Source organism: Crocuta crocuta, unplaced genomic scaffold, assembly GCF_008692635.1.
Source record: "Crocuta crocuta isolate KB4526 unplaced genomic scaffold, BGI_CrCroc_1.0 scaffold26, whole genome shotgun sequence".
NCBI classification, from domain to species: domain Eukaryota; kingdom Metazoa; phylum Chordata; class Mammalia; order Carnivora; family Hyaenidae; genus Crocuta; species Crocuta crocuta.
Genome location: NW_027532249.1, coordinates 15,186,651 through 15,213,595, shown reverse-complemented (window position 1 = coordinate 15,213,595; position 26,945 = coordinate 15,186,651). Strand labels below are relative to the sequence as shown.

Sequence of the window (26,945 nt, the reverse complement as noted above, 5' to 3'; positions counted from 1 at the left end):
TTAGAATCTACACAGATAACAGCGCTGAAAGATCTTTTCCATTTGAAGAAAGGATCATTTTGGACATTATGCTCAATTTTGTAGTCCTTGTTTACAGATGAATAAATCATCTAACCCAAGAAATGGAGGAAGAAAACTTTGGGGTTTTTTTCTTTGTTTTAAGTTTGTTTATTTTGAGAGAGAGAATCTTAAGCAGGCTTCAAGCCCAGCACAGGGGCTTGATCTCACAACCTCAAGATCATGACCTGAGCCGAATCAAGAGTCAGATGCATAACTGACTGAGCCACCAGGCGCCCCTCCTGTTTTATTTTTAAATTGACTCCAGCCATAATAGAGGTATTTCCTCTGGAGATAAAATACAGATTATAGGAATATTTACAAGTGTTCTGCAATTTCTTAAAAATTATAATTATATAAGTATTTTTCAGTTTTTCATGTCTTTGCTCTTTTAGCATTTATTACAAGTTTTATTTCATGATCACAGGTATAATCATAATAATCTCATTACTGTAATGATAAACATTAAGGTGTCCGAGGACTGGACCTATTCCCCAGATAATAAAGGCTTTACTACTTTTGTGTTATGAACTTAGCATTTCAGTAAAGCTGTGTTTTTAAGTTCAGTGACTCTCCAAGTGTTGAACCTGATATGTGGCTGTCAGGAACTCAAGGCCATAAAGGACTCCAGAGTCAGAACCAAAGGAAAAAGAGCATGCAGGTGGGTGTCAGGAGGTGAAAGGTTGAGATTGAGCAGAGAGAGTGATTCAGAGAGCAGCGGAGAGGGTTTTGTGGCTCCCACTACCCAGACCCAGAATTTCAAACCTGGAAGAGGTTGTAGAGTCATCCCACCCAGTGCTTTTCAACCTGTTAGAACAGCCTCCACTTCAGATGGAGGGGAAAGAAAGCCATAGCGCTCCTGATAGTACCAGTGTTGCCCAGCGCAGCTTTGGAAAACCTCTATTTCCTGTGTTGGGGTTATTTCTGAGATGGGTTCTGCTCTGCCTAAGTTAAAAAACAAACAAAAGTTTGAAGACTACTGATCAAGGATTGCACCGTTGTCTAATAATCTAATTTTCAGGCGAGGCAGCTAAAGAACACAAGAATTCTGCATGTGCACAGTGGCTAATGGTGGATCTGTTGGAATGAAAGTTGAGGGGGATTGTGGAATAGTTGTGATTTCTAGAGTTCCGATGCCAGGACAGGTGAAACTGTCCATACCACATCTAGTACCTGCTATTTTACAGGAGGGTCAGCTTACTTAAATTTCAGAGGGTGTTCGTTAACTGCAAAGGTTGAGATGCTCTTGAATTAGGAAGAATGGATGATCTCATTAAAAGATGAAAAATCAAAACAAGCATTACCTTTTTTATAATCTTTTTATTGTTAGTGTACTAAATTCAAGGTAAAATAGGGAACCCTAACCAAAATATGGAATTGAAAAATGGAAGTTAAAACTCATTTCCTTTCATTTGATACACCGGCTCTTTTGGAAGTAAACTTGAGGATTATATCTTAACACTTTCATGCGGTATTCATTTTAATATTTAGATTGCTTTTAATAATTTTAGTCAAAATGGGCTTAATTTCATGATTAATGTCAAGAGAGAGATTCTCTATTAAAATTTTCTCTGACTTCCAAATTGGCTCACATTCTTATACTAGGATCTTGATCATTTGAGCCAAATTTGCTAGTCTTAATCTATTTTCATTAGCTAGAGCTGTTGTGAGAAAAAGCCCCACGGGAAGAACAGAATTAGCTTTGTAATTGTGCTCATTCATCCATGCATGTATGTAACATGACTGTTTTCACTTCTGATGTTGCGATGGAACTGGATCAAAAGCAAATAAATTTTACATCCTTTTGAGTAAGTGTATGTCTCCTGTCACTCTAAAGTCTTTTTGTGTGTGTGTGTGTCTGTTCTCTTCCAGGTGAGGAATTTTAAATTGGAACAGGAGCAAGAAAAAAACAAAATTTTGTCAGAAGCACTGGAGGCTCTGGCCACTGAGCATCATGAACTAGAGCGGTCTCTGGCCGAAGGCTCGCCTCCCCACAGCATCCTCAGTGAGGACGAGTTCTACGATGCGCTGTCAGGTAACTCCAGAATCCTGCCACCTGGGCTGTGAGTGGTTTGAAGCCCACCTCCTGAATGTCTTCTTAGAGTAGAGGTCACCTGGCATTGCCTGGACAGAGCAGAGGACATGTAGTACCACCGCTCCCCACACGGTCTCTCTTTGGTGTGGTGTTACTGAGGCGGGAGCCTGCAGGTTGGGAAGAGGCTGCCTACCGAGTCCGCTGACCTGGTCAGTGTGTGCTAAGCTAGGAGTGAGTGCTGTGAAAACTCATCAATTTGTTCAGTGACCATTAAATACCTCCTAGTTCTGGGTGCTCTTATATGTTTAAGGGTAGACCAAGGGACAGTGTGTCATCAAAGAGTACTCTGAATCCTGAAAGGACACAGACAAGTACAGTGGTTCCAGTCCAGTATGCTGAGTGAGACAGTAGTGTGGCTGGAGCAGAGGAAAGAAGTGCTTAATTTTGCCTCAGAAATACATACCAGAAACCCGACATGCTGATGAGCATGGACCCCACAGCCTAAATTGGAATCTTGCCTCCTACACCAGCTGGCTGTGTGACCTTGGGCAAGTTCTGTGACCTCTTGTTCTCTGTTCACACATTTTTAAAATGGGGATAATTACAGTATCCATTTCAACAGGCTGAATCAGGATTAAATGAGTTCCTGTGTATAAACTGTGTTTAGGACCACGCGTGACGTGTCCTAGAGGCTCCGAAAGTAGGAGACGTATGTGGGGAGGTGGGACTGACTTGGGAGGGGATGTCCCACTAAGTAGTTGTGACCTCTCTTATTTGAGTAAATCAAATTCTTACAGAATAGATAGATGTATACAATTATTGGCCTTGTAGAACTTGACCGTGGAAGCAGAAGATCTCTGTGGGCAGGAAGTGAAAGGGTCACATTCATAGTAGGAGGTTAAAGGAAATGCAGTGAGAGGTAAGAGAAATGGACGAAAGAAGATTGGGTGGAGGAAACGAAGTACATATAGGACAGGGAAAATGGTTGTCGCTAGGCTTATGGAGAAGAGATTTATTATGTAATATAAACAGATTCGTTATTGTGGGAAGTGTGATATAATCAAAGGAATGAAAAAAGTAATTTTAATAGCCAGAATTTGTGGAGTAGAAAAGATGATACTGATGATGGTGTTGTCACTTGGATAAAGCATTTGTGAAAGGACTGACTCATTGGGAAGAGAAAGTGAAGCTAGGATTTGAAAGCAGTGGGATGAATGACGGGCAANAATGACACCAGAGGCTGCCAGCATTTTTTCACACCTACCCTGTGCCAAGTTATCTCCTATATTCCTTCCGTTTGGTGACATCCAAAAGAGAAAGTCACTGGAGGGATCATAGGATTAAGTGCAGAGAGATCTGAATATAAAAGAGCCCAGACACTTCAACTGCTCGTCTTTTATGTTTTTTTTAAGAGAGAAAAAATTTAATGTTCATTGAAAAGATTGTAATAATTCAACACGAAAGTACGTGCATCACTCAGTGAAATTTTCCCTTCATCCCTTATCCTAACGATGCACTCTTCTTTGGAAGTTCTCACAGCCTGATATATTCTCTTCCAGGCCTTTAAAAGGCATTCCCACGTGGGGCGCCTGGGTGGCTTAGTCAGTTAAGCGTCGGACTTTCGCTTAGGTCATGATCTCGCGGTTCGTGGGTTCGGGCCCCACGTCGGGCTCTGTGCTGGCTGCCAGCTCAGAGCCTGGGGCCTGTTTCAGAGTCTGTGTCTCCCTCTCTCTCTGACCCTCCCCTGCTCACGCTGTCTCTCTCTCTCTCTCTCTCTCTCTCTCTCTCCTAGAAATAAAACATTTAAAAAGGCATTCCCACGTGTGTGTGCATGTGTATGTACAGCTTCATTTTGTTTCATTTTTAATCAAGAATAAAAGCTGTGTGATTGTTCTGGAGCTACGTTTTCTTTCTTTTTATTTTTATTTTTCTTAATGTTCATTTTGAGAGGGGTAGAGTCAAGTTGGGGAGGGATAAGGAGAGAGAGGAATCCAAAGAATCCCTGCTGATAGCTTTGGAGCCTGTCTCAGGGCTGGATCTTATGAGCCCTGAGATCATGACCTGAGCTGAAATCAAGAGTCAGATTGTTAACTGACTGAGGCACCCGGGCACCCCTGGATCTGTGTTTTCATGTGACATAACTTGGAAATCTTTCCCATCAGAAGTATGACTCTAGGTCATTCTTTTTAAAGGTTGTGTAAAAGTCCATGATATGATTCACCACTGTTTTCTTGATAGACATTTAGCAGCTACTGTCATCTCAGTCATATTTTAACACTCGAAGCACTCTCCAAAATCAGTCTTCCCTGGGAGGAGGAGAAAAAAAGAATTGTAGTCACTAGGTAAGGATTGGCAAGTACATCACATCTCGAGTACTGATTCAGATTGGTATGTGGTACCTGCTGCTTTGTGGTGGGCTGTGTTGAGAAGGATCCTGAGGCTGAGTGCAGGTGCCATGGCTACTTATCATGTGGCACCGTGGCTATAGCAATGAAGGCAAGGGGCACTTGCCATGCCTTTGCTCCTCCCTGCCCTGAATGACTCACCTGAGTTTTGTTACCCTTGCCTGAACAGTAGTCCCTCTGTGGCCACTCCTACTATTTCCTACGACAAATCTTGGAAATCACTTGATGCAGTGTAGAACTGCATTAAAATGAAGAGTCAGAGGCCCAGGGTTCAAGTCTTGAGCTGCTGATGACCTCGCCGAGTAATTCATTGAGAGATAAAAGCTGTCTTTTGGGAATGACGTCATCTTCTCACTACAGTCTTCACACATCACCCTCCACTCCTGCTTCCTTCTTCCTTTCTGTTAAAAAAGAAGGGCACCTGGGTGGCTCAGTCAGTTAAGTGTCCGACTTTGATTCAGGTCATGATCTCACAGCTCCTGAGTTTGAGCCTTGGAGCCTGGAGCCTGCATCTTCCTCTCTCTCTGCCCCTCCCCCACTCATACTCTGTCTCTCTGTGTCTCTCAAAAAAATGAATAAACATTAAAAAATTTTTTTTAAAAAAGAAGAAATGTCCCTCCTCAATTGAAGCCGTCCTCTCCTCATATCATATGTTCATGTACCCATCTCTGTGTCTTCTCAACAATTTTTGTTAATGTTCCTTCTGCCTTCACTTTTAATATCACATCATTTTTTTTTAAGACAGAGAGAGCACAAGCAGGGAGGGACAGAGAGTGTGGGAAAGAATCCCATGCAGGCTCTGCACTGTCAGCGCAATGTCCAACGTGAGGCTTGATATCATGAACTGTGAGATCGTGACCTGAGCCAAAACTAAGAGTTGGATGCTTAACCTACTGAGCCACCCAGGTGCCCCCTGTGTCACATCATTTTAAATAATAACCCAACATTCTGGAGTAGTTTCTTATTGCTGCTACCACAAATGTACTTGAACAATGCAGATTTACTTTCGTACAGTCCTGGAGGTCAGATGTTCCAGAGTCAAGGTCTTGGCAGGGCTGTGTTTCTTCTGGAGGCTCTAGGAGAGAATCTGTTTCCTTGCCATTTTAGTTTCTGGAGACCACCTGCGTTCCTTGACTTGAGACCCCGTCCTCCATCTTCAAAGCCAGCAGTGTGACATCTTCCAAGCTCTCTGACTGATGCAGACTTTCTCCCTCACTTCTTAAAGGACTTTAGGAATTACAGTGGGCCTACCCAGATAACCCAGAGTAACCTACCTATCTCAGGGTCCTTAATTACATCTTCAGGGTCCTCTTAGCATACAAGGTAATATATCCTCCACAGGCTCCACACGTTAGGATGTGGACATGTTCGGGGGACCATTATTCTGACTAATGCAGTTCGCAGATGTATATCTCTAACCCTGACTCAGCTGTCCACTAGATAAATAAAAAATGAAATTTTGAGATTTGCCTCGTTTTAGTACATGGCACTTTTCTCCTCTCAAAGCCATAAACCTAGGAGTGACATTCATGTACCACGTCAGTGAAACCCAGCCCAAAGCTTGTCCATTCTACCTTCAAATCATACTTCAAAGCTATGTATGTTCTGTTACTGAGATGTAGGGTTACAAGGTAGGTGTAGGGACTGGAGGCGGTTGATAAATTGTGGCTCCACCGATTCCTCTGCCCTTTGGAAAGTTGCTTCGGTTTTCTGTGCCTCATTTCTTCAGCTGTAGATGGGTCATAGATTATCATGATAAATACTTAGAACGATGTCTGGCACACGGAGCTCTCGTTTTTGTCACCTGCACTATGCCCACTCTTGTCCAGCCTCTTAACTACCATGCTTCCAACCTGGCCTTCTGAAGTTCACTGTGTGCCCACCACCCATGGTGACACTTTGTAGACAGTCCTGTCATTGTCTTCCCCTGCCTGGAATCCTTTGGTGACTTCTAATTGCACCGAGAATAAAAATCAGATTCCTTAAGCAGCCTTCAAGGCTCTTGACCTGATCCAGGTCCTGCTTGTGTTGTCAAGTCAGACTTGTTGCCTTGTTCCTTCCCCTCACTAGCCATACCTGTCATGCCATCCTCCAGCCCTTGGATGCAGAAGTGACAGGAGGCTATTGGATATGGTGTGAAATAAGACCAAGAAAAAGTATACAAACCTGTATTACATTTACAGCTTATTTTTATTTATTTTTGTGGGTTTTTTTGTGGGTTTTTTTTTTTTTGTTTTTTTTTTTGAGAGAGAGAGAGTAGAGTGTGAGTACGGAGTGGCAGAGAAGCTTAAACAGGCCCCACATCCAGCGTGGAGCCCATCCTGGGGCTGGATCTCACAAGTGTGAGATCATGAGCTGAGCCGAAATCAAGAGTCGGACGCTTAACCAACTGAGCCACCCAGATGCCCTTCATTTAAAGCTTATTTTTAATAAGGGACTCATAATAAAAGATGAAATCAAGCTAATATTTAAAAGATATAAAAAGATTTTTAAAAATTCTTTTCTCAAAATATTTGCAAATTATTTTGACTATTTGATCTTTTTAAAAGTTGCTTACAACTTGTGTTACTTTCTTTAAAATAACAGGATAATTTTATTTGTTTAGACTTGAAGTTCATGTGACTTTCTGTTTTCCTTTCCACTACTTTTCCCTTATGTCCCTTTAGGTTTCTGTAGATAAGCTAGATCATTGAAAATCTAGTAGCGTGGGTAAGACAAACCTTGATGCAAGCATATGGTGTAGCCTGATTTTTCTAGCCCCATGGGATCTCTTGATCATGTAAAAATTATTTTTTCAGTATGCTCAGTGACTAAAAATTTCATAAAATTCCATAAAGCAAACAGATTTCTTCTTCACAGTTTGAATTGTTTTATGTAACATGATTTGAAAGGAGCTACATCTTCTAGTGTATGTGTGTGTTAGTGTGGTGTGTGTGTGTGTGTGAAAGAAAAATAGTTATATTGAGTGAAATTGCCGCTCTTATAGTCAGTGACCATCTCCTGGCATAGGATGAACCATTCATGCATATTGAAGCGAGAAGATGGAGGAAGAAACTAACAGATAGCTGGTTCTGTAGAACATAGTCATTCTGTGAGCAAATAAAGTGCAGAAATACATAGAAAGAATCACTTTAGGAAAGAAGAGAGTGGTTCCTTCTTCATATTCCTACCATTTCTGGTTTATTTTTATTTTATTGCTACCCTGTTCCCCTATCAGAGCTCTCAAATACCTCTAAAGTACCTCCCTGCCCAGAGTAGTCTTTCCTGACTCCCCCTGGCAGAATTAATCATGTGTTCTTTTCTGCTTCCTTGTTGACCTTCCTTTATAACCCCTTTCATCGTACTGTGCTGGTCTCTTTATCAATATGGTTGCCCTGTCTACTTAAATCCCTGAGTTCCTTTCTAAGTGCTGAGTACAGGTTTTGAACCAACGCCACTGATATTTCTGTCCTCCCTAAAAACATATTGATATTCAATACAAGCTGAGAGAATCGGTAGTGCTTGCTGCATGTTCCACTTCAGGTCCCGTGTAGGAGAGGAGGGATGGCAGACAAGGAGTGATCAGGGTGAGGTGGTATTAAAAGATACAATTTGTTCTTGAGGAATTTACAATCTGGTTGGAGCTAGGAGACCTGCTCACGGCAGTGGGGACTGGGGGGAAATGAAAAAGTCGCTAAGAAGGGGAGACAATTCAGGGTGCCTGACTTTGTGAATCTCTAATAATATTCTAAGGAATTATTTTTGAAACATTTATTACTGGTTAAATCATTTTATGGCTGTTCTTTAGAACTGGTCTGAGCAGTTTCACCAAAATTCTTGCCTTTTGGGTATTATAACTTCAAAATATATTGGTTTTCTTACTGTCTGTTCATTTTCCTTTTTAGAAACATGTTGAGATCATTTGCTCAAGAGAGGCTTTCTTGCTAGGTTTTCCTCTTACTGCTATTTTGGTCGAAATGTGCATGAATAATGCATACAATCCAATAGTGTAGACTGGCAAAACCAATAGATGGTTATGTCATGAAATTGAAGCCAGTTTTAGCATTTCTCAGCAGCTGCAAGGGTGGGTGCTCCTGTCTTTTTAAGTCAAAACTTTCAAAATGCAAAGTGGTAATATAACAATTTTGGTTTTGTTTGGAGGAGAGGAACACAGGAACGGTTATGACCTATATCAAATAAAGTTTAATCCAGTAAGTACTACAGCTGATATTGGAGAACACATGATCCCATCTGCACTGACATTTTATGTACAGAAGACACAGGATCTGACCAAGGTGGTCAGTGTTATTGGGAAGAAGACGTTCTGTGTACGGTGTTCTTTCCTTCCAGTTTATTTTATTTTTAGATGTTTATTTATTTTTGAGAGAGACAGAGTGAGAGAGGTGGAGGGGTGAAGAGAGAGGGAGACACAGAATCCAAAGCAGGCTCCAGGCTCTCAGCTGTCAGCACAGAGCCCGATGTGGGGCACAAACCGTGAGATCATGACCTGAGTCAAAGTCAGATGCTTAACTGACTGAGCCACCCAGGTTCCCCTCTTTCTACAGTTTATTTTTGAAATGACTATTCATTTTTTACCTGGTCTTTAATGTAGTCCACACCTGCCTAGTATTTGGCCATATCAACTATATTCCTAGCACTTAACTTCTCTCTTATTCCCCTCCTCCTTTTTTTTTTTTTTTTTNTTTTTTTTTTTTTTTTTTGAGAATTAGCCATACTGCCTTGTTCTTGCCCTTTGTCTTGCGATATAACTTTTGGTGTATGCCTTCCTTATCTCCTCAGCAACACTTCATTTCCCTTCACTGCAGTAATCTTGTATTAACTTCTATATTTTGTCTACTGCCCCATACAAAACATATTAATTAGTTGATGTGATAGACAGCAAAATGAGTGCCACAGAGCATGGCTGTTACTTAGCGCCTTCCATATGTAACATGGTGAAACATTCTGGAGAAAATCTGATTAGTGGCAGGAGCTCTCAGTCTCATTTTGTGTTTGTAGCCTGAAAAAAAGATCCAGCATCTTATCTTGTATATGCGTTGTAGGTAAACACTCCTGAATATAATCTGTCCTTAAGGTTTTGGGTTGACCTTCTGGGTTCCTCTTCCATTTTCTAAAATGTTTTTATTGACTAACTTAATGGCTATCTTGAATACTTCTTGTAAACCACGTGCATTTAGTACTGTCCCTAGCAGTGGGAGGATTTCATGAACCACACCTAAAGGTTGAGTGCCCGCTGTGCACCAGGTGCTTTGTTAAACACAGCAATACCAAGCCAGGTAAGATCCAGTCCCCCAGTCTGGGGGGTTGCTGGTGGGCTAGGGGAAGAGATGAACACCTGGAAAGACCGTTTCAGTGTAGTGTAGAAGGTATCCAGCCCGCCAGCCCGCCACAGCTGCTCATTCTCATTCCGGAGATCAGAGCTTAGAGTTTGCCTTTCTCAGGAACCATGTTGATGCCATTATCTGTCTCCATTTTGTATGTCTCACAGTTTTGTTTGTTGTTGTTTATTTTATTTTTGAGAGTGAAAGAAAGAGTATGTGCGCAAGCAGAGGGAGGGGAGAGAGAATTCTAAGCAGGACCCGGGGCTCAAACTTAACAAACCGTGAGATCATGTATATGTCTGATGGCTATCTCCCATCTTTCAACCCACTCTCTCCAAGCCTTGATCCCAGCATTGCTTTGACTGCATCACATCACATCATCTCCATCTCTACACCATCCTCCCTCCACTTGTGCCCTCACTTTCTCCTTCGAAGCCTAAATTGCGTGGGGCATCATGTGATCAGTCCCCTGCCTTTCTCTCCCTGCGCTGTATCCAGCTGGCAGAACGCCAGGCCATCCCTCTCCCCCTTCCACCCCCAGTCCCCAAGGGACTAGGTGAGGCTGGAGACACAGCCAGGGCCACACCAGTGGGTCTGGCTTTAAGTCCACGGCCACTGACTTGTGTTGGGCCCTTTCGCTGCCCAGTGGTCCCACTCCATTTCTGTGGTCCGTGACTTTCACGTGCTGCTTCATACGTATCTCACCTAAAACTTGCATACCTCCTCCTCCATTCTTCATCAGCTGGGGACATTATGTCACTGACACACTCCTCCTGTTTTCAGTATCAAAGCCGCCACACCCCAGGATATGTAGTATGTGTGCGTGTTGTACCTTCTCTGCTTTGCATTGATGAAACTGAAACCTCCCCATTTGTGCCTGGGACTCCACCCCCTCTGACCTACAAAAGGACATCTCTATGTCTCCTCCTCTCTCCCAGGCAATGGCTTGTTTCTTGTTCCCATCAGCTGTCTTGCCTTTAAAATGCTAAATCTTCTAAAAGTGCCTTTGATCTCACTTTACTCTCCTTCCTCACTGTGTTATCTTGAACACCCTCTGTTTATAGGTTTATTCTCACCATTGCACTCCGTGCTCGATCAGGTCACCACTGGACTACACTCAATTGCCTGTTTGAGTGGTTCTTTCTCAGTTCTCTTGCCCTCTCACTGGCACTGAAAGCTGTTCACAGAACATTTTCGTTACTTGGCTTGCAGAACATCACTCTCATGTGATTTCATTTCAGTTTCCTGTGCCAGTCCTTTTGCATCCTTCTAGCTTCTGACGTTAGAGTGACTCCATGGCAGGCAGGGAACCTCTATCCTGTCCACACTTATCTATCAGTCCTTTGTACTCAAAGTGTGGCCTGAAGATTAGCATCAGCATCCCCTGGGAGCTNTTTTTGTGGGTTTTTTTTTTTTGTTTTTTTTTTTGAGAGAGAGAGAGTAGAGTGTGAGTACGGAGTGGCAGAGAAGCTTAAACAGGCCCCACATCCAGCGTGGAGCCCATCCTGGGGCTGGATCTCACAAGTGTGAGATCATGAGCTGAGCCGAAATCAAGAGTCGGACGCTTAACCAACTGAGCCACCCAGATGCCCTTCATTTAAAGCTTATTTTTAATAAGGGACTCATAATAAAAGATGAAATCAAGCTAATATTTAAAAGATATAAAAAGATTTTTAAAAATTCTTTTCTCAAAATATTTGCAAATTATTTTGACTATTTGATCTTTTTAAAAGTTGCTTACAACTTGTGTTACTTTCTTTAAAATAACAGGATAATTTTATTTGTTTAGACTTGAAGTTCATGTGACTTTCTGTTTTCCTTTCCACTACTTTTCCCTTATGTCCCTTTAGGTTTCTGTAGATAAGCTAGATCATTGAAAATCTAGTAGCGTGGGTAAGACAAACCTTGATGCAAGCATATGGTGTAGCCTGATTTTTCTAGCCCCATGGGATCTCTTGATCATGTAAAAATTATTTTTTCAGTATGCTCAGTGACTAAAAATTTCATAAAATTCCATAAAGCAAACAGATTTCTTCTTCACAGTTTGAATTGTTTTATGTAACATGATTTGAAAGGAGCTACATCTTCTAGTGTATGTGTGTGTTAGTGTGGTGTGTGTGTGTGTGTGAAAGAAAAATAGTTATATTGAGTGAAATTGCCGCTCTTATAGTCAGTGACCATCTCCTGGCATAGGATGAACCATTCATGCATATTGAAGCGAGAAGATGGAGGAAGAAACTAACAGATAGCTGGTTCTGTAGAACATAGTCATTCTGTGAGCAAATAAAGTGCAGAAATACATAGAAAGAATCACTTTAGGAAAGAAGAGAGTGGTTCCTTCTTCATATTCCTACCATTTCTGGTTTATTTTTATTTTATTGCTACCCTGTTCCCCTATCAGAGCTCTCAAATACCTCTAAAGTACCTCCCTGCCCAGAGTAGTCTTTCCTGACTCCCCCTGGCAGAATTAATCATGTGTTCTTTTCTGCTTCCTTGTTGACCTTCCTTTATAACCCCTTTCATCGTACTGTGCTGGTCTCTTTATCAATATGGTTGCCCTGTCTACTTAAATCCCTGAGTTCCTTTCTAAGTGCTGAGTACAGGTTTTGAACCAACGCCACTGATATTTCTGTCCTCCCTAAAAACATATTGATATTCAATACAAGCTGAGAGAATCGGTAGTGCTTGCTGCATGTTCCACTTCAGGTCCCGTGTAGGAGAGGAGGGATGGCAGACAAGGAGTGATCAGGGTGAGGTGGTATTAAAAGATACAATTTGTTCTTGAGGAATTTACAATCTGGTTGGAGCTAGGAGACCTGCTCACGGCAGTGGGGACTGGGGGGAAATGAAAAAGTCGCTAAGAAGGGGAGACAATTCAGGGTGCCTGACTTTGTGAATCTCTAATAATATTCTAAGGAATTATTTTTGAAACATTTATTACTGGTTAAATCATTTTATGGCTGTTCTTTAGAACTGGTCTGAGCAGTTTCACCAAAATTCTTGCCTTTTGGGTATTATAACTTCAAAATATATTGGTTTTCTTACTGTCTGTTCATTTTCCTTTTTAGAAACATGTTGAGATCATTTGCTCAAGAGAGGCTTTCTTGCTAGGTTTTCCTCTTACTGCTATTTTGGTCGAAATGTGCATGAATAATGCATACAATCCAATAGTGTAGACTGGCAAAACCAATAGATGGTTATGTCATGAAATTGAAGCCAGTTTTAGCATTTCTCAGCAGCTGCAAGGGTGGGTGCTCCTGTCTTTTTAAGTCAAAACTTTCAAAATGCAAAGTGGTAATATAACAATTTTGGTTTTGTTTGGAGGAGAGGAACACAGGAACGGTTATGACCTATATCAAATAAAGTTTAATCCAGTAAGTACTACAGCTGATATTGGAGAACACATGATCCCATCTGCACTGACATTTTATGTACAGAAGACACAGGATCTGACCAAGGTGGTCAGTGTTATTGGGAAGAAGACGTTCTGTGTACGGTGTTCTTTCCTTCCAGTTTATTTTATTTTTAGATGTTTATTTATTTTTGAGAGAGACAGAGTGAGAGAGGTGGAGGGGTGAAGAGAGAGGGAGACACAGAATCCAAAGCAGGCTCCAGGCTCTCAGCTGTCAGCACAGAGCCCGATGTGGGGCACAAACCGTGAGATCATGACCTGAGTCAAAGTCAGATGCTTAACTGACTGAGCCACCCAGGTTCCCCTCTTTCTACAGTTTATTTTTGAAATGACTATTCATTTTTTACCTGGTCTTTAATGTAGTCCACACCTGCCTAGTATTTGGCCATATCAACTATATTCCTAGCACTTAACTTCTCTCTTATTCCCCTCCTCCTTTTTTTTTTTTTTTTTTTTTTTTTTTGAGAATTAGCCATACTGCCTTGTTCTTGCCCTTTGTCTTGCGATATAACTTTTGGTGTATGCCTTCCTTATCTCCTCAGCAACACTTCATTTCCCTTCACTGCAGTAATCTTGTATTAACTTCTATATTTTGTCTACTGCCCCATACAAAACATATTAATTAGTTGATGTGATAGACAGCAAAATGAGTGCCACAGAGCATGGCTGTTACTTAGCGCCTTCCATATGTAACATGGTGAAACATTCTGGAGAAAATCTGATTAGTGGCAGGAGCTCTCAGTCTCATTTTGTGTTTGTAGCCTGAAAAAAAGATCCAGCATCTTATCTTGTATATGCGTTGTAGGTAAACACTCCTGAATATAATCTGTCCTTAAGGTTTTGGGTTGACCTTCTGGGTTCCTCTTCCATTTTCTAAAATGTTTTTATTGACTAACTTAATGGCTATCTTGAATACTTCTTGTAAACCACGTGCATTTAGTACTGTCCCTAGCAGTGGGAGGATTTCATGAACCACACCTAAAGGTTGAGTGCCCGCTGTGCACCAGGTGCTTTGTTAAACACAGCAATACCAAGCCAGGTAAGATCCAGTCCCCCAGTCTGGGGGGTTGCTGGTGGGCTAGGGGAAGAGATGAACACCTGGAAAGACCGTTTCAGTGTAGTGTAGAAGGTATCCAGCCCGCCAGCCCGCCACAGCTGCTCATTCTCATTCCGGAGATCAGAGCTTAGAGTTTGCCTTTCTCAGGAACCATGTTGATGCCATTATCTGTCTCCATTTTGTATGTCTCACAGTTTTGTTTGTTGTTGTTTATTTTATTTTTGAGAGTGAAAGAAAGAGTATGTGCGCAAGCAGAGGGAGGGGAGAGAGAATTCTAAGCAGGACCCGGGGCTCAAACTTAACAAACCGTGAGATCATGTATATGTCTGATGGCTATCTCCCATCTTTCAACCCACTCTCTCCAAGCCTTGATCCCAGCATTGCTTTGACTGCATCACATCACATCATCTCCATCTCTACACCATCCTCCCTCCACTTGTGCCCTCACTTTCTCCTTCGAAGCCTAAATTGCGTGGGGCATCATGTGATCAGTCCCCTGCCTTTCTCTCCCTGCGCTGTATCCAGCTGGCAGAACGCCAGGCCATCCCTCTCCCCCTTCCACCCCCAGTCCCCAAGGGACTAGGTGAGGCTGGAGACACAGCCAGGGCCACACCAGTGGGTCTGGCTTTAAGTCCACGGCCACTGACTTGTGTTGGGCCCTTTCGCTGCCCAGTGGTCCCACTCCATTTCTGTGGTCCGTGACTTTCACGTGCTGCTTCATACGTATCTCACCTAAAACTTGCATACCTCCTCCTCCATTCTTCATCAGCTGGGGACATTATGTCACTGACACACTCCTCCTGTTTTCAGTATCAAAGCCGCCACACCCCAGGATATGTAGTATGTGTGCGTGTTGTACCTTCTCTGCTTTGCATTGATGAAACTGAAACCTCCCCATTTGTGCCTGGGACTCCACCCCCTCTGACCTACAAAAGGACATCTCTATGTCTCCTCCTCTCTCCCAGGCAATGGCTTGTTTCTTGTTCCCATCAGCTGTCTTGCCTTTAAAATGCTAAATCTTCTAAAAGTGCCTTTGATCTCACTTTACTCTCCTTCCTCACTGTGTTATCTTGAACACCCTCTGTTTATAGGTTTATTCTCACCATTGCACTCCGTGCTCGATCAGGTCACCACTGGACTACACTCAATTGCCTGTTTGAGTGGTTCTTTCTCAGTTCTCTTGCCCTCTCACTGGCACTGAAAGCTGTTCACAGAACATTTTCGTTACTTGGCTTGCAGAACATCACTCTCATGTGATTTCATTTCAGTTTCCTGTGCCAGTCCTTTTGCATCCTTCTAGCTTCTGACGTTAGAGTGACTCCATGGCAGGCAGGGAACCTCTATCCTGTCCACACTTATCTATCAGTCCTTTGTACTCAAAGTGTGGCCTGAAGATTAGCATCAGCATCCCCTGGGAGCTTGTTGGAAATTCACAACCTAAGGCTCAGACCTAGCGAATAAGAATCTGTGGGTTTTTTTTTTTTTCCCCAAATCTGTAGGTGATTCATATGGACATTAAAGCTTGAGCCCTGTTGCCTGACATGGTCTCATCTAGTCTCATGCCTTTAAATATTATCTATATTCTGAGAACTCCATAATTTTGTGTCTCCAGCCTCTGGCTTCCCCCTGAATTCCAAACTCATTTTCTAACTATCCACCTGACGTATTCACGTAAATGTTTAACAGTATCTTATAAATATCTTAAAATGTCCCGAACAGAACTCTTGCTTCCTGTTCAAAGCCGGTTCCTTCTGCAGTCTTTTGCATTTTGGTAGGTGGAAGGTCTGTCTTTCCAGGTGCTTTGGCCAAGTCTTGGAACCTTCGAATTATCCATCACACAGTCTCATTTTTGTGTATCACATCCATATTCAGTCCCTCAACAGATCCTGTTAGATGTACCTTCAAACTATACCAGCCTCTTGGCCACTCATCATATCCACACTCTTACCACCGAGACCCATGCCCCCACCATCTCTCATCTAGATTATTACAGCAGTTTTCTCACTGTTCTCCCTGCTTGCACCCCTCTCTCCAGTGTTGTGCTAAACACAGCGTTCACAGTGATCATTCTGAAACATGAATCTGTTCACATCAGTCCTCTGCGCAGAACCCTCCAGTGGCTTTGCTTCTTGACTGGAATAAAAACCAAAGTCTTACCCGATCTGGCCTTCTGCCACCATTCTGAAGTCTGCCTCTGTCCTCCTCACTTCTGTCACCCTGACCTCAGTGCTAGTTCTTGAACTTGCCAAGCATGTTCTCCCTTGGGTCTTTGCTTTTCATTATTTCCTCTGCCGGGAACTCTCTTCCCCCAGATATCTACAGTGCTTGCTCCCTCACTTCATTCTTTTGTTCAGAAAGACTTTCACTGTATCAATTTTTATTCCCTCCCCTTTTTTGCCCTTTAAAAACAACCACACCTTTCACATAATAGTCATTTGTTTGTGGATCCCCCACAATTAGGATGTAGCCTCCTCCGTGAGGACAAGATGTTGCTCGGTTCGCTCTTGTATGCCCGGTCCCTGGAATAGTGCTAGATAAAGAAAGAGGCGCTTGGTAAATAGTTGTTGAACAAGTTAGTGAATGAGTACTGCTGGGTGGTATGTCACGAGGGTGACAGAAATTCAGAGAGGCTGCTGACAGCTTGAGAAAGTTGGACAACGCATTACAGTTGAGTAATGTTTTGAAGAGTCAGCAAAGGTTCTCCAGACAGATACGACGGGTAGAAAATGCTTTGTGGAAGAGGATAGCACATGGAGATGTAAAGAAAAATTGTTTACAAAACCTCTTGAAAGAAGGTGTGGCCGAGGCAAGAGTGAACGTTTAGAGTGCTGGGAAGATGAAGCCAAGAAAGTCATTTAGGACCAGCTGGTAATGAGTCCTGTGACAAGATTGTGCTGAAGAATTTGAATTTTAGCATACTGGTGGTGGGGAGCCAACAGGCATAATTCTCAAAGAGACCTCAGATTAGTGTTTTATAAAGATTCATATAATTTTTAACATAAGCATTGTGGAATTCTTATAACTGCATTATACTAAGATGGAAATTCGAAGAAGATAAGACCTGGTGTCTACTCAGGAGTTCACGTTCTCGTAGAGTGTTTGTGTTGTAGGAGTAAAGATTGATTCAGGGTCCTTGTGTCCTAGATGAGAGATGACAAGAGTTTGAATAAAAGCAATTGAAGTGAGAGCGGAAAGTTTCAGTTCTCTCTTTGTGTTGCTTTAATGAACACATGTCTTCCTGACCTTTGCGGAAGGGTCAGTGGCTTCCTCAAGGAAGCCTGGTTGACTTTCCTGACTTGATCGGATCTCCACTTGTAGGCTCTCTGCACCATTTTCCAGAGCTGAAATTCTGTACGATTTATTTGGTTTCTGTCAGCCTTGCCAGTTGACCAGCTAGTATATTCCACAAGAAAGCCTGTATCCCTGGCACCCAGCATATTCTGGCACCCATTAGGAGTTCACATATTTGAGCAAATGAAATTTTGGGATACAGCTTTAAGGCCAAAATGACTGAACTTGAACACTTGTTGATGTGGAAGATAATGATGTATTTAGGATTTCCATCTCTTTTGGCACCATCTTCTTCCCCCTTCTGCATTCCTTGTCTTGGCTAACCACATCATCATCTTCCCACTGGGAAAACTACACATGCAGAGGTCCCCTTTATCCCTTCCCTCATGCCCCCCCGGCCCTGCCCATACTCGCTGAGGGGACCTTAGTTCACCTCTTCCTCCCTTTGACCTCAGAGAGTGGAAGATGCTTTTCTAACCAGTTTTGCTGCTTCTGGTCTTTGTCTCTGCCAGCCCGTTTTTCATCTGACATGTTGTCAGATGTGGGAGGCTGAAAAGCAGTCCCCCACAGATAAGTGTGGCTTCCAATCCTGGGAACCTGTAACTTTTTTTTTTTTTTTTTTTTTTTGGTAAAAAGACCTTGGCAAATATGATTACAGATTTTGAGTTGAAGGGATAAGCATGGATTATGTGGGTGGGACCTGACTGCCTTCACAGGTATCCTGTAACAGAAAGATGGAGGGAGATGAGACAGAGGCCAAGGTGACCTGAAGGCCCAGGGATGTGGCCGCAGGCCCCGGAGTGCAGGCAGCCTGCAGAGCTGAAAGACATAAGGAATGTATTCTCCCTTTAGTGCACCCAGGGGGACGGTGATCCTGCCAACACTGTGCCTTTGGTCCAGGGAAGGTGATTTTTGATTTCTGGCCTCCGAAATTATAAAGGACTAAATTTTTGTTGTTTTAAGCTACCGTGTTTGTGGTAATTGTTACAGTGGCCACAGGACACTGATAGATCAGTACTGTGTGTAAAATCTAAAACTGACCTCATCACTCCCTGGAAAAACATCCCCTTAACTACAGTTGAGTCCAAACTCTGTGACCTAATTCACTATAAACTTCACCCCTGCTGCCCACATCTTTTCCTTCCAGCCACCCTTCTCTCTAGCTCTGTTAGATATTCTTGGACACACATTTGTTCTTTCAGGCTTTGGAGCTCTTTGCTATTCCCCTGCACACCCATTTTATTCTTTTTCTCGTTAAACTGGTCTTCAGCATTGCAGCTCAGATGTCATCTCTGCTTGGAATGTACCCTGGGTCCCTTATGAGCGACCTCTTCAACTGTCCACAGACGCTTTGTATAAACATTAAGTTTACGTACATGTCTTATTTACCTATATGAACCTATGCATCTTATACGTTGGACTTCGAATACTTGGAGAGCACCAGCCTTGTCTCCTGAATCTTCCTACACTGTTTCAGCAGCTGGTTCTTTACATGGTGTGTGGTAGATACATGGTAAATGTTGATTTATTAAGTTGAAGTCACAAGAAAAGTGTTTTTTTTTTTACATTTTTTATTTCTAGGAGAGAGAGAGACAGCGTGAGCAGGGAAGGGTCAGAGAGAGAGGGAGTCACAGACTGAAACAGGCTCCAGGCTCCGAGCTGGCAGTCAGCACAGAGCCCGACGCGGGGCTCGAACCCACGAACCGCGAGATCATGACCTAAGCCAAAGTCGGACGCTTAACCGACTAAGCCACCCAGGCGCCCCAAGTGTGTGTGTGTGTGTGTTTTTTTTTTAATAACAGTAGATTTTTCTGTAACTAGTCTTAGTTTTGTGAGTGAATGCATATGTGACCTTCCTGAAAACAATTTTAAGGATGTCGGCAAGACAAACTAGGAAGCTCTGAATTTAATCGTTCAAAACAGTTACACATAAGATTCCCGGCAGTCCACACACTGTGGCTTATGGAATTCTTCATCTTCAGTCACATGTGCAGAGTTTGCAAGTTGTGGAAAACGGGAGTAGATTTAGTTGCTTTGGGACAAGCCAGTACTTTTAAGAAACTCTGTCATAAGCAACACTATACCATTTGGCTGATTTTGACCTTGGACATTATTCAGGGAGGATATGTCTGTCTAGAGTGTCTCTCACTCTTGATGCTTGCTGCCAGGGTTCTGTTTTAAGCTTTTGTCACTTCCTTAGTAAATTATTGTAGTACCCTCTTGGCAGCCCCTTCTGGACTCGTTTTGACTTTCAGTTTACAATTTATTTTCAGTGTGGTAGGTTTTACTTTTGTTTGTGTTCTTTATATTTACTATAATTTTTTAAGTTTACATAGTAGTACCCTAAAGCAAAATTAAAATCTGGTACTGATTTTTTGAGCTTGGGTTACCTTGGGTTACTTGGGACATTTTTAGAATATGCCTAGTATGTGGGAAACCAACAGTAAAAGTATTAAGTTGAGCATGTGTATCTCCCGACCATTTCCTGTTACCTTAAGTAAAAGGGGAAAGGTTACTTGGATGTTATCCACTGTTTTGCTCCTTTGTACTATTTGTTCACAAGCTCGTTCTCAAAGGTCATATAAAAATAAGTTCATCAGGATAACCTAAGAATTGTTGGCATGTTCACATTGTTAACTTTATGAACTGTTCTTTCAGCCTTTTAATAGAGGTAGAACTCAAAGTAGGGTAGAATTAATGATCCTTTTAATTCTGAAGGTTTTTTTAAGACCACTTTATTGAGGTATGGCTGGCACACAAAGAAGCGTACATATTTAATGTATGAAAGTTGATGAGAAATGTTGTAAAGTCATGTTAACCACGTCACAGCCATTGGCTTCCACGCTGTTTGCATGAGAGAGAGGGGATTATGATTGTGAAGTGAAAGAAGATTGTGTCCTAATGTGGACAGAACTTTAAAGGTCTAGGCCTTTAGAGATTTGTCACATTAAAACATTCTATTAATGTGTTATTTTCATTGAGAAAATAATCAGGCACAGTTTCTACTTTAAATGCTCTCCTACAGGCTAAAGAATTTATCTTGTGAAATAGTCTTTTTTTCAAAGTGTTATTCTGACAGTTTTTCTTTAAAATCAAATTCTCAATTAAGCCACCCGAGTCCTTTTGTAACTGTGTGGGTATAAACAAAGGCACAAATATGGACACACTATATTCCCTTTCTTCATTACTCGATGGCACGGATTTTCCTAGTTGCCTATCAGAAGTTCAGTAAATAACTTAAGGCTATTTCATAAATTCCCTTACCCTGTTTTACAGAGGTTGATGAAGTAGTCTGAAAATTTAGGGTGGCTTTGCCTACTACAGAAACACACATGTTTATAAGGGGGAAATTAGAAGGATGGTGAAAGGCTGACTGTGTCTGGAATCTAGCTTGTGTATATTGTTAAAATACTGTCTTTTGCTGCATTTGGAAATATGTCTGTAGAAAAATCAACCAGTTTTGTTTCTGCATTGTTTTTGTTTTTCATTGGTATTGAAGTGGGCTAACAGGACCAGAATACAGTTCATGCATCCAGCATGATAGAGCTTTGGCTTAACAGGTTTTTGTGTGCTTATTTGTTTGGGCTTTATTTTTGTTGTAGTAGAGTATGCATAATATATTATTTGCCATTTTTACCACTTTTCAGTATGCAGTTCAGTGGCTTTGAGCACACGGAGCACACTCACACTGTTGCACAACCATTACCTACCTGCCCCCACCCGGATTCATTCTCCAAACTGAAACTGAAACTCCCAACTCTACCCATGAAAGACTAACTCCTCTCCCACATGGTTTGTGTTTTTCTTTTTAAAACATGAGGATCATGGCCTTATGCTGTTATAAGAGAGCTCAGTAACTACCACAGAGCAGGCGTTAAGCACTCTCTCCAAGTGCTTTATGCTTTCCACTAAGACATTACTATGTTGCCCATTAACATTGGATGATAGATAAGGTCTAGCTTATTTGATACTTATATGTGTGGGCAAAATTGAAAAACCTGAAGTTTTAAGATTGAGATTGAAGATTTTCAGAAGTGCTAAGATCTATCACCAATATATTACTACTGGGAGATTTGAAAATTACTTCTATGGGCAGGCTTTACCTTGATCCGTAAACTTCTACAGTGGCTCTGGTGTTATTAGGTATTGAGCTAAACGTATTTGAATTTTTTTTTAATGTTTGTTTATTTTTTGAGAGAGATAGCAAGCCGGAGAGGGGCCAAAGAGAGAGAGAGGGAGAGAGAAATCCCAAGCAGGCTCCACACTGTCAGCTCAGAGTCCAATGCAGGGCTCGAACTCATGAATTGAGAGATCACGACCTTGAGCTGAGACCTGGCGTAAGACATTTAACTGACTGAGGAACCCAGGTGCCACAACATGTTTGAATTTAAATATATCTAGAACTGTGGGTCTCTATATGAAACGATGCTGTCCTAGGGACAGATTGGTGTGACTAATGCTATGAATGCAGTCTATTAAGAATAACTCCCTATTTAGGGGCACCTGGATGGCTCAGTTGTTTGTGTGTTTGGCTCTTGGTTTTAGCTCAGGTCGTGTGGTTCTGGGAGTGAGCCTCCTCATAGGGCCCCCCAGCCTGTTAGCACAGAGCCTGCTTGGAATTCTCTCTCCCTCTCTCTGCCCCTCCCCTTCTCACATGCACACACATGCTCTCTCAAAAGAAGTAAATAAACGTAAATGACTCCGTCTTGCCAATAAAGTAACTATTTCATACTATGTATAATAGACATCTCTCTGTTCATAGTATTAGAAGTAATGAGCTTTTGTTCTTAATTAAGCAGCTAGTTAGTTTTTACCACAGGGGCACTGTAAATCACGTTGTTGATCATGTTTCCTTCTCTACCTTTGACACTAGAATGCTCGGAGAGAAGTTTGTGATTGCCCCCTGGCCAGGTGTACAGACCCTCACGGCATGCATCGGGACACTGCCTCATTCCTTCTTTATTTTATATCCTCATTGCCCCACTGCCTGCCTTTACTGTTTCTTTATCTCACACGCTCAGCTGCACTAGGGACTCCGAAATTCAGATTCATCTCCGTACCTGTGGTCACCCTCTACTGCTACTCCTTCCTTGTATCTTCCACTCCCGTCTACCCAGCACCCCATTCCCATCTGTGCTGGGTCCTGCTCTTACCTCTGCTTGGTAAAGTCCTCTCTTGCAACTCTCTCTCTCCCCCTCACCCTTACTTTTGTCCATCATTAGCCATAGTCCTTTCTAGACACCTTGTCCTTTTGGCCTACTGTTCCCATTCAGACTTCTGTTACTGTACCTAAAAAACTTTACTGAACTCAGATGTTCACAAAACAGTCCACCTCTGCTAGACCCTGGGCAGGGACCAGATCTTTCTCTTCTTTGACTCCATACTGCTGCACTTGATAAAGGGAGGAGAGGATTGAATTAACCAGTGTCATATACTGCGAATGAGCCGATAATTCTTTAAGAATTAAAAAATGACCCGTTGGACTTCACATTATGGAGGTAATTGGTGCCCTCAAGGGGAAGGTGGGGATAGCCTGGTTGTATTAGTGAGGGAGGTTGGGAAAAAGGGTTGGGCGAAGGGAGAGGTCGAAGAACCAGGAGAAAGGGAATTAGGAGAGAGGCTGACTGGGAAGGGGCAGAGAGGGAGTCAGGTTGTAGCACTCGCCACAGAGGATCCCTGGGGAGGTAACCCCGGTGGTCCCGTAGTAGGGATGAAGGTAGGAGGTCTTGTATTCACTAAGTTGAAGTCTTATTTTAGAAAAAGTCTCTTTGCTTCATAGAAGCTCTTAATTGCCTTACCTCTGTGGTGTTTACTGCATATGTCTGCTTTTTGTTAGGAATTTTCTTTTTAGGTGGACAAGTCCCTGTCTTATGATTTATAGTCCTTAAATAGCAAATACATTGTTTTGTTCATAGTGCTGTTTAATAAATGCCTGAGGTTTGTTTTTTTGTTTTTTTGCTTCAGTGCTTTTTGGTCTTCATGACAACTGAATTATAAAGTACTAATGCATCTTAAATAATACTAACCAATTCAGACAAAACTGTTTTGTCTGACTCTTCAAAATCTTGATTTTTTTTTTTTCATATGAAACAAATTTGAAAATGTAAATGTGGGGGCGCCTGGGTGGCTTAGTCGGTTAAGCGTCCGACTTTCGCTTAGGTCATGATCTCGCAGTTCGTGGGTTCGAGCCTCGCGTCGGGCTCTGTGCTGACAGCTAGCTCAGAGCCTGGAGCCTGCTTTGGATTCTGTGTCTCCCTCTTCTCTCTGACCCTCCCCTGCTCACGCTCTCTCTCTCTCTCTCTCCTAGAAATAAATAAAACATTAAAAAAAAAAATTAAGAAAATGTAAATGTGAAAAAAACCACCCTTATTTCACCAAAGACCACTGTCATCATCTTGGATTCAGGATTTACTCAGGCAACTTCCTCTGAACAACATTCTTGCCTCCACCTGAGTGCTATTTTCCTTTTTTTAAAGATTTACCTGAGGCACCCCCTCTCTTACGTCGTCTTTCCTGATATCCATCGACCTAGACCAGAAACTTGATTCTCTTACTTCACTGTGCCCAACACAGATTTTTGTTATTCTACTGCTCTCTTCTGTATGTACATCTGAACCAGAAGGGTCTCTCATTAAGAAGGAGTAAAATTATTTTTTTGCTCTGTTTTAGAGTTGCAGAATGGTATCTTGATTATTTTGGTCTTTTGAATTTTGTTAAAAGCATTTTTCTGTTTTATTAAGTTTTCGTAAATGTAATTTTAGCAACTAATTTCATCTGATGGGTGACTGTCCTTTGTTACTGGCTATTCAGGTTGTCTTTAATTTTTTTGAATACAAGGTGGTGACTACCTGACAAAACTGACCATGAAAAATAAGTCTCTTTAAACTTATTAAAATACCTGTTTCTTTGTTACAAGATATATGACTTGAACAAAGTATATTTTCAGAAATTCCAGTAAAATTATATTTACAAAAAATAAAAATAACATAGCTGTTATTTCCTGACATTGAAAGATGTTCTGCAGGTAGCTTAACACCATTCAGAGGGGCCAAAGTTCAGAGGTCAGGATGTGTCGTCCAACCTGCCGTTTTACTTGTCCAACGGTCGTTACTGTGGTGCGTCCTGACTTGTAATGGTTCAACTTGGGGTTTTCCAGCTTTAGGATGGTGTGAGAGTGAGATGCATTCAGTAGAAACCATACTGCAGATTCTGAATTTGGACCTTTTCTGGGACTAGTGCCAGGCAGCAGCAGTGAGCCTTGGTTCCCAGGCAGCCACAGGACCACGAGGGTAAATAGCCGATACGCTGACAAGCATTCTGCACCCACCCATTTTGTTTTCAGTATGACATGCAGTAGATTATATGAGCTATTCAACACTTTATCATAAAACAGGCTTTGTGTCATGATTTTGCCCAACTGCAGGCTAATGTAAGTGTTCTGAGCATGTTTAAGGTAGGCTAAGCTAAGCTGTGATGTTGCGTAGGTTAGATGTATTAAATGCATTTTTGACTTAATATTTTATTTATTATTTATTTGTTTATTTTAGAGGGCACAAGGTGGGAAAGGGGCAGAGGCAAATGGCAGGGGGTGGGGGATGTTAAGTAGGCTCTACTCTCCGTGCAAAGCCCAAGGCAGGGCTTGATCCCACAATCTTGCAGTCATGACCTGAGCTGAAATCAAGAGTCAGACACTCAACCAACTGAGGCACCCAGGCATTCCATGAATTAATTAATTAATTTAACATTTTATTTTGAGAGAGAGCACACACGCAAGCAGAGGCAAGGCAGAGAGACGGGGAGATAGAGAATCTGAAGCAGGCTCCAAGCTTGGAGCTGTCAGCACAGAGCCGGACGTGGGGCTCTAATTCCTTGAATTATGAGATCATGACGTGATCCAAAGTCGAACACTTAACTGACTGAGCTACCCAGGTGCCCCAACCTAATATTTTAAACTTGATGAGTTTATTGGGACATAAGCCGAGGAAGATCTGTAACCAACCTAATGTGATAAAAATAAGGTTCCTTGATGTTGGCTAAGTTCTAGAATGCAGCAGAGGGAAAAGAGAGTGCTAAAAAATTTTATTTCCTGAACAGTTTAGCTATAATACAAACTAAGCAGATGGTCAGTAAATTTAAAGAAGTTTAAGGAAGTTTGCTTGAATGTGTTTAAGAGTTCTGCCCTAGAGCTGACGACAGTTAAGTGTGTAGTCATCAGCTTAAGAAGGGAAGTTAGAAAGTTACCTTCATCAGCTTAAGAAGGGAAGTTAGAAAGTTACCTTGAATTTATGTTTGAATAGAAATATAGGCACAGTTTAAAGTTTTTTTGTAGATTGCTGCTTTGAGTTGAAGTTTATAGAGCGATAAATGAGTCAGGGGACCTAAGTTCAAATGCTGTTTCACCTAACTCACAAACCATGAGACCATCAGCATACTTGGTAACCCCATAGTCCTGCTTTACTGTCACCAAGGCACCCTGGAAATGCTAAAAGGAGTTGAATAATGTGATCATGCCTGAAAACTATAATGTGTTGTATAAAAATAAGTTGTCTTCATATTCTCAAACAGGCAGATGGCTCTACCCTGAATACATAGCCAATTAGGAACATGGTATTTCTATCCTAAAAATGCCTGCCTGATAATTGGATTGTATATGGACACTTTGAGCTTTAGCTCTTGAGGATTAAAATAATACCATACTAAAAGAAGTATTTTTTGGAGTATTTTAAAATTACCTTTTCTTTTGTGTATGCAGTATCAGAGGTAATTTAAACTTTCCCTGAGTACAGCCACTATAGCTTTTTTCTTATATGTGAATTTTAAAAACTGAATGCCTTTTTTTTTCTTTTGGTAAGTTACCCTTAAGATGCTTTGAGAGGAAAGATAAAAACAGAAATTTGGGGGAAGGGGAAATTCCTGAATATGATTTCTTGAAGAATTGGATAATCTTTGGAAATCTCTTGTCATGTATAAAATCTGTTCACTTGCAAGTTTATATTAGCCTGTATCTGTTTCATAAGTCCTTAGCCTTATTGGGTGCAGGTTCCCTGAAATCCCTGAGGAGGTGGTTAACGGATGGATTGTTGAAGGACAAAGTAGGCTGCTTAAGTTTCAAAGCCTAATGCATTAAAGGAGATATCCATTGTTACTGCCTCCTTGCACCCAAGTTCAGTTCATTGACTGTGAACCTGCTGTGCCGCAGAGTCCGAGTCTGAGCGGTCCCTGAGCAGACTGGAGGCGGTGACGGCGCGCTCCTCGGAAGAGGAAGGAGAGCACTTGGGCAGGAGAAAACACAGAATGTCAGAGGGAAGCGATTGTGGTGGTGGAGATGCTCTCTCCAATGGCATCAAAAAGCACAGGTAGGACAGCC

The 26,945-nt window shown here is 41.9% G+C and overlaps 1 protein-coding gene across 9 annotated transcripts in view; it reads left to right on the top strand.

Annotated features, from left to right (window-relative positions):
* The window catches only part of OSBPL1A (oxysterol binding protein like 1A), a 241,841-nt gene that overhangs the window by 134,578 nt on the left and 80,318 nt on the right, over window positions 1-26,945 (top strand). For 8 of the 9 annotated variants that reach the window (XM_077778061.1, XM_077778060.1, XM_077778059.1 and 5 more), the window contains 2 exons: window positions 1,930-2,092; window positions 26,778-26,934. In XM_077778061.1, coding sequence (XP_077634187.1) covers window positions 1,930-2,092; window positions 26,778-26,934 — 320 coding nt within the window. Of the gene's footprint in view, window positions 1-1,929; window positions 2,093-26,777; window positions 26,935-26,945 lie in introns of those variants that run through there. The other variant, XM_077778065.1, reaches the window with a different exon arrangement.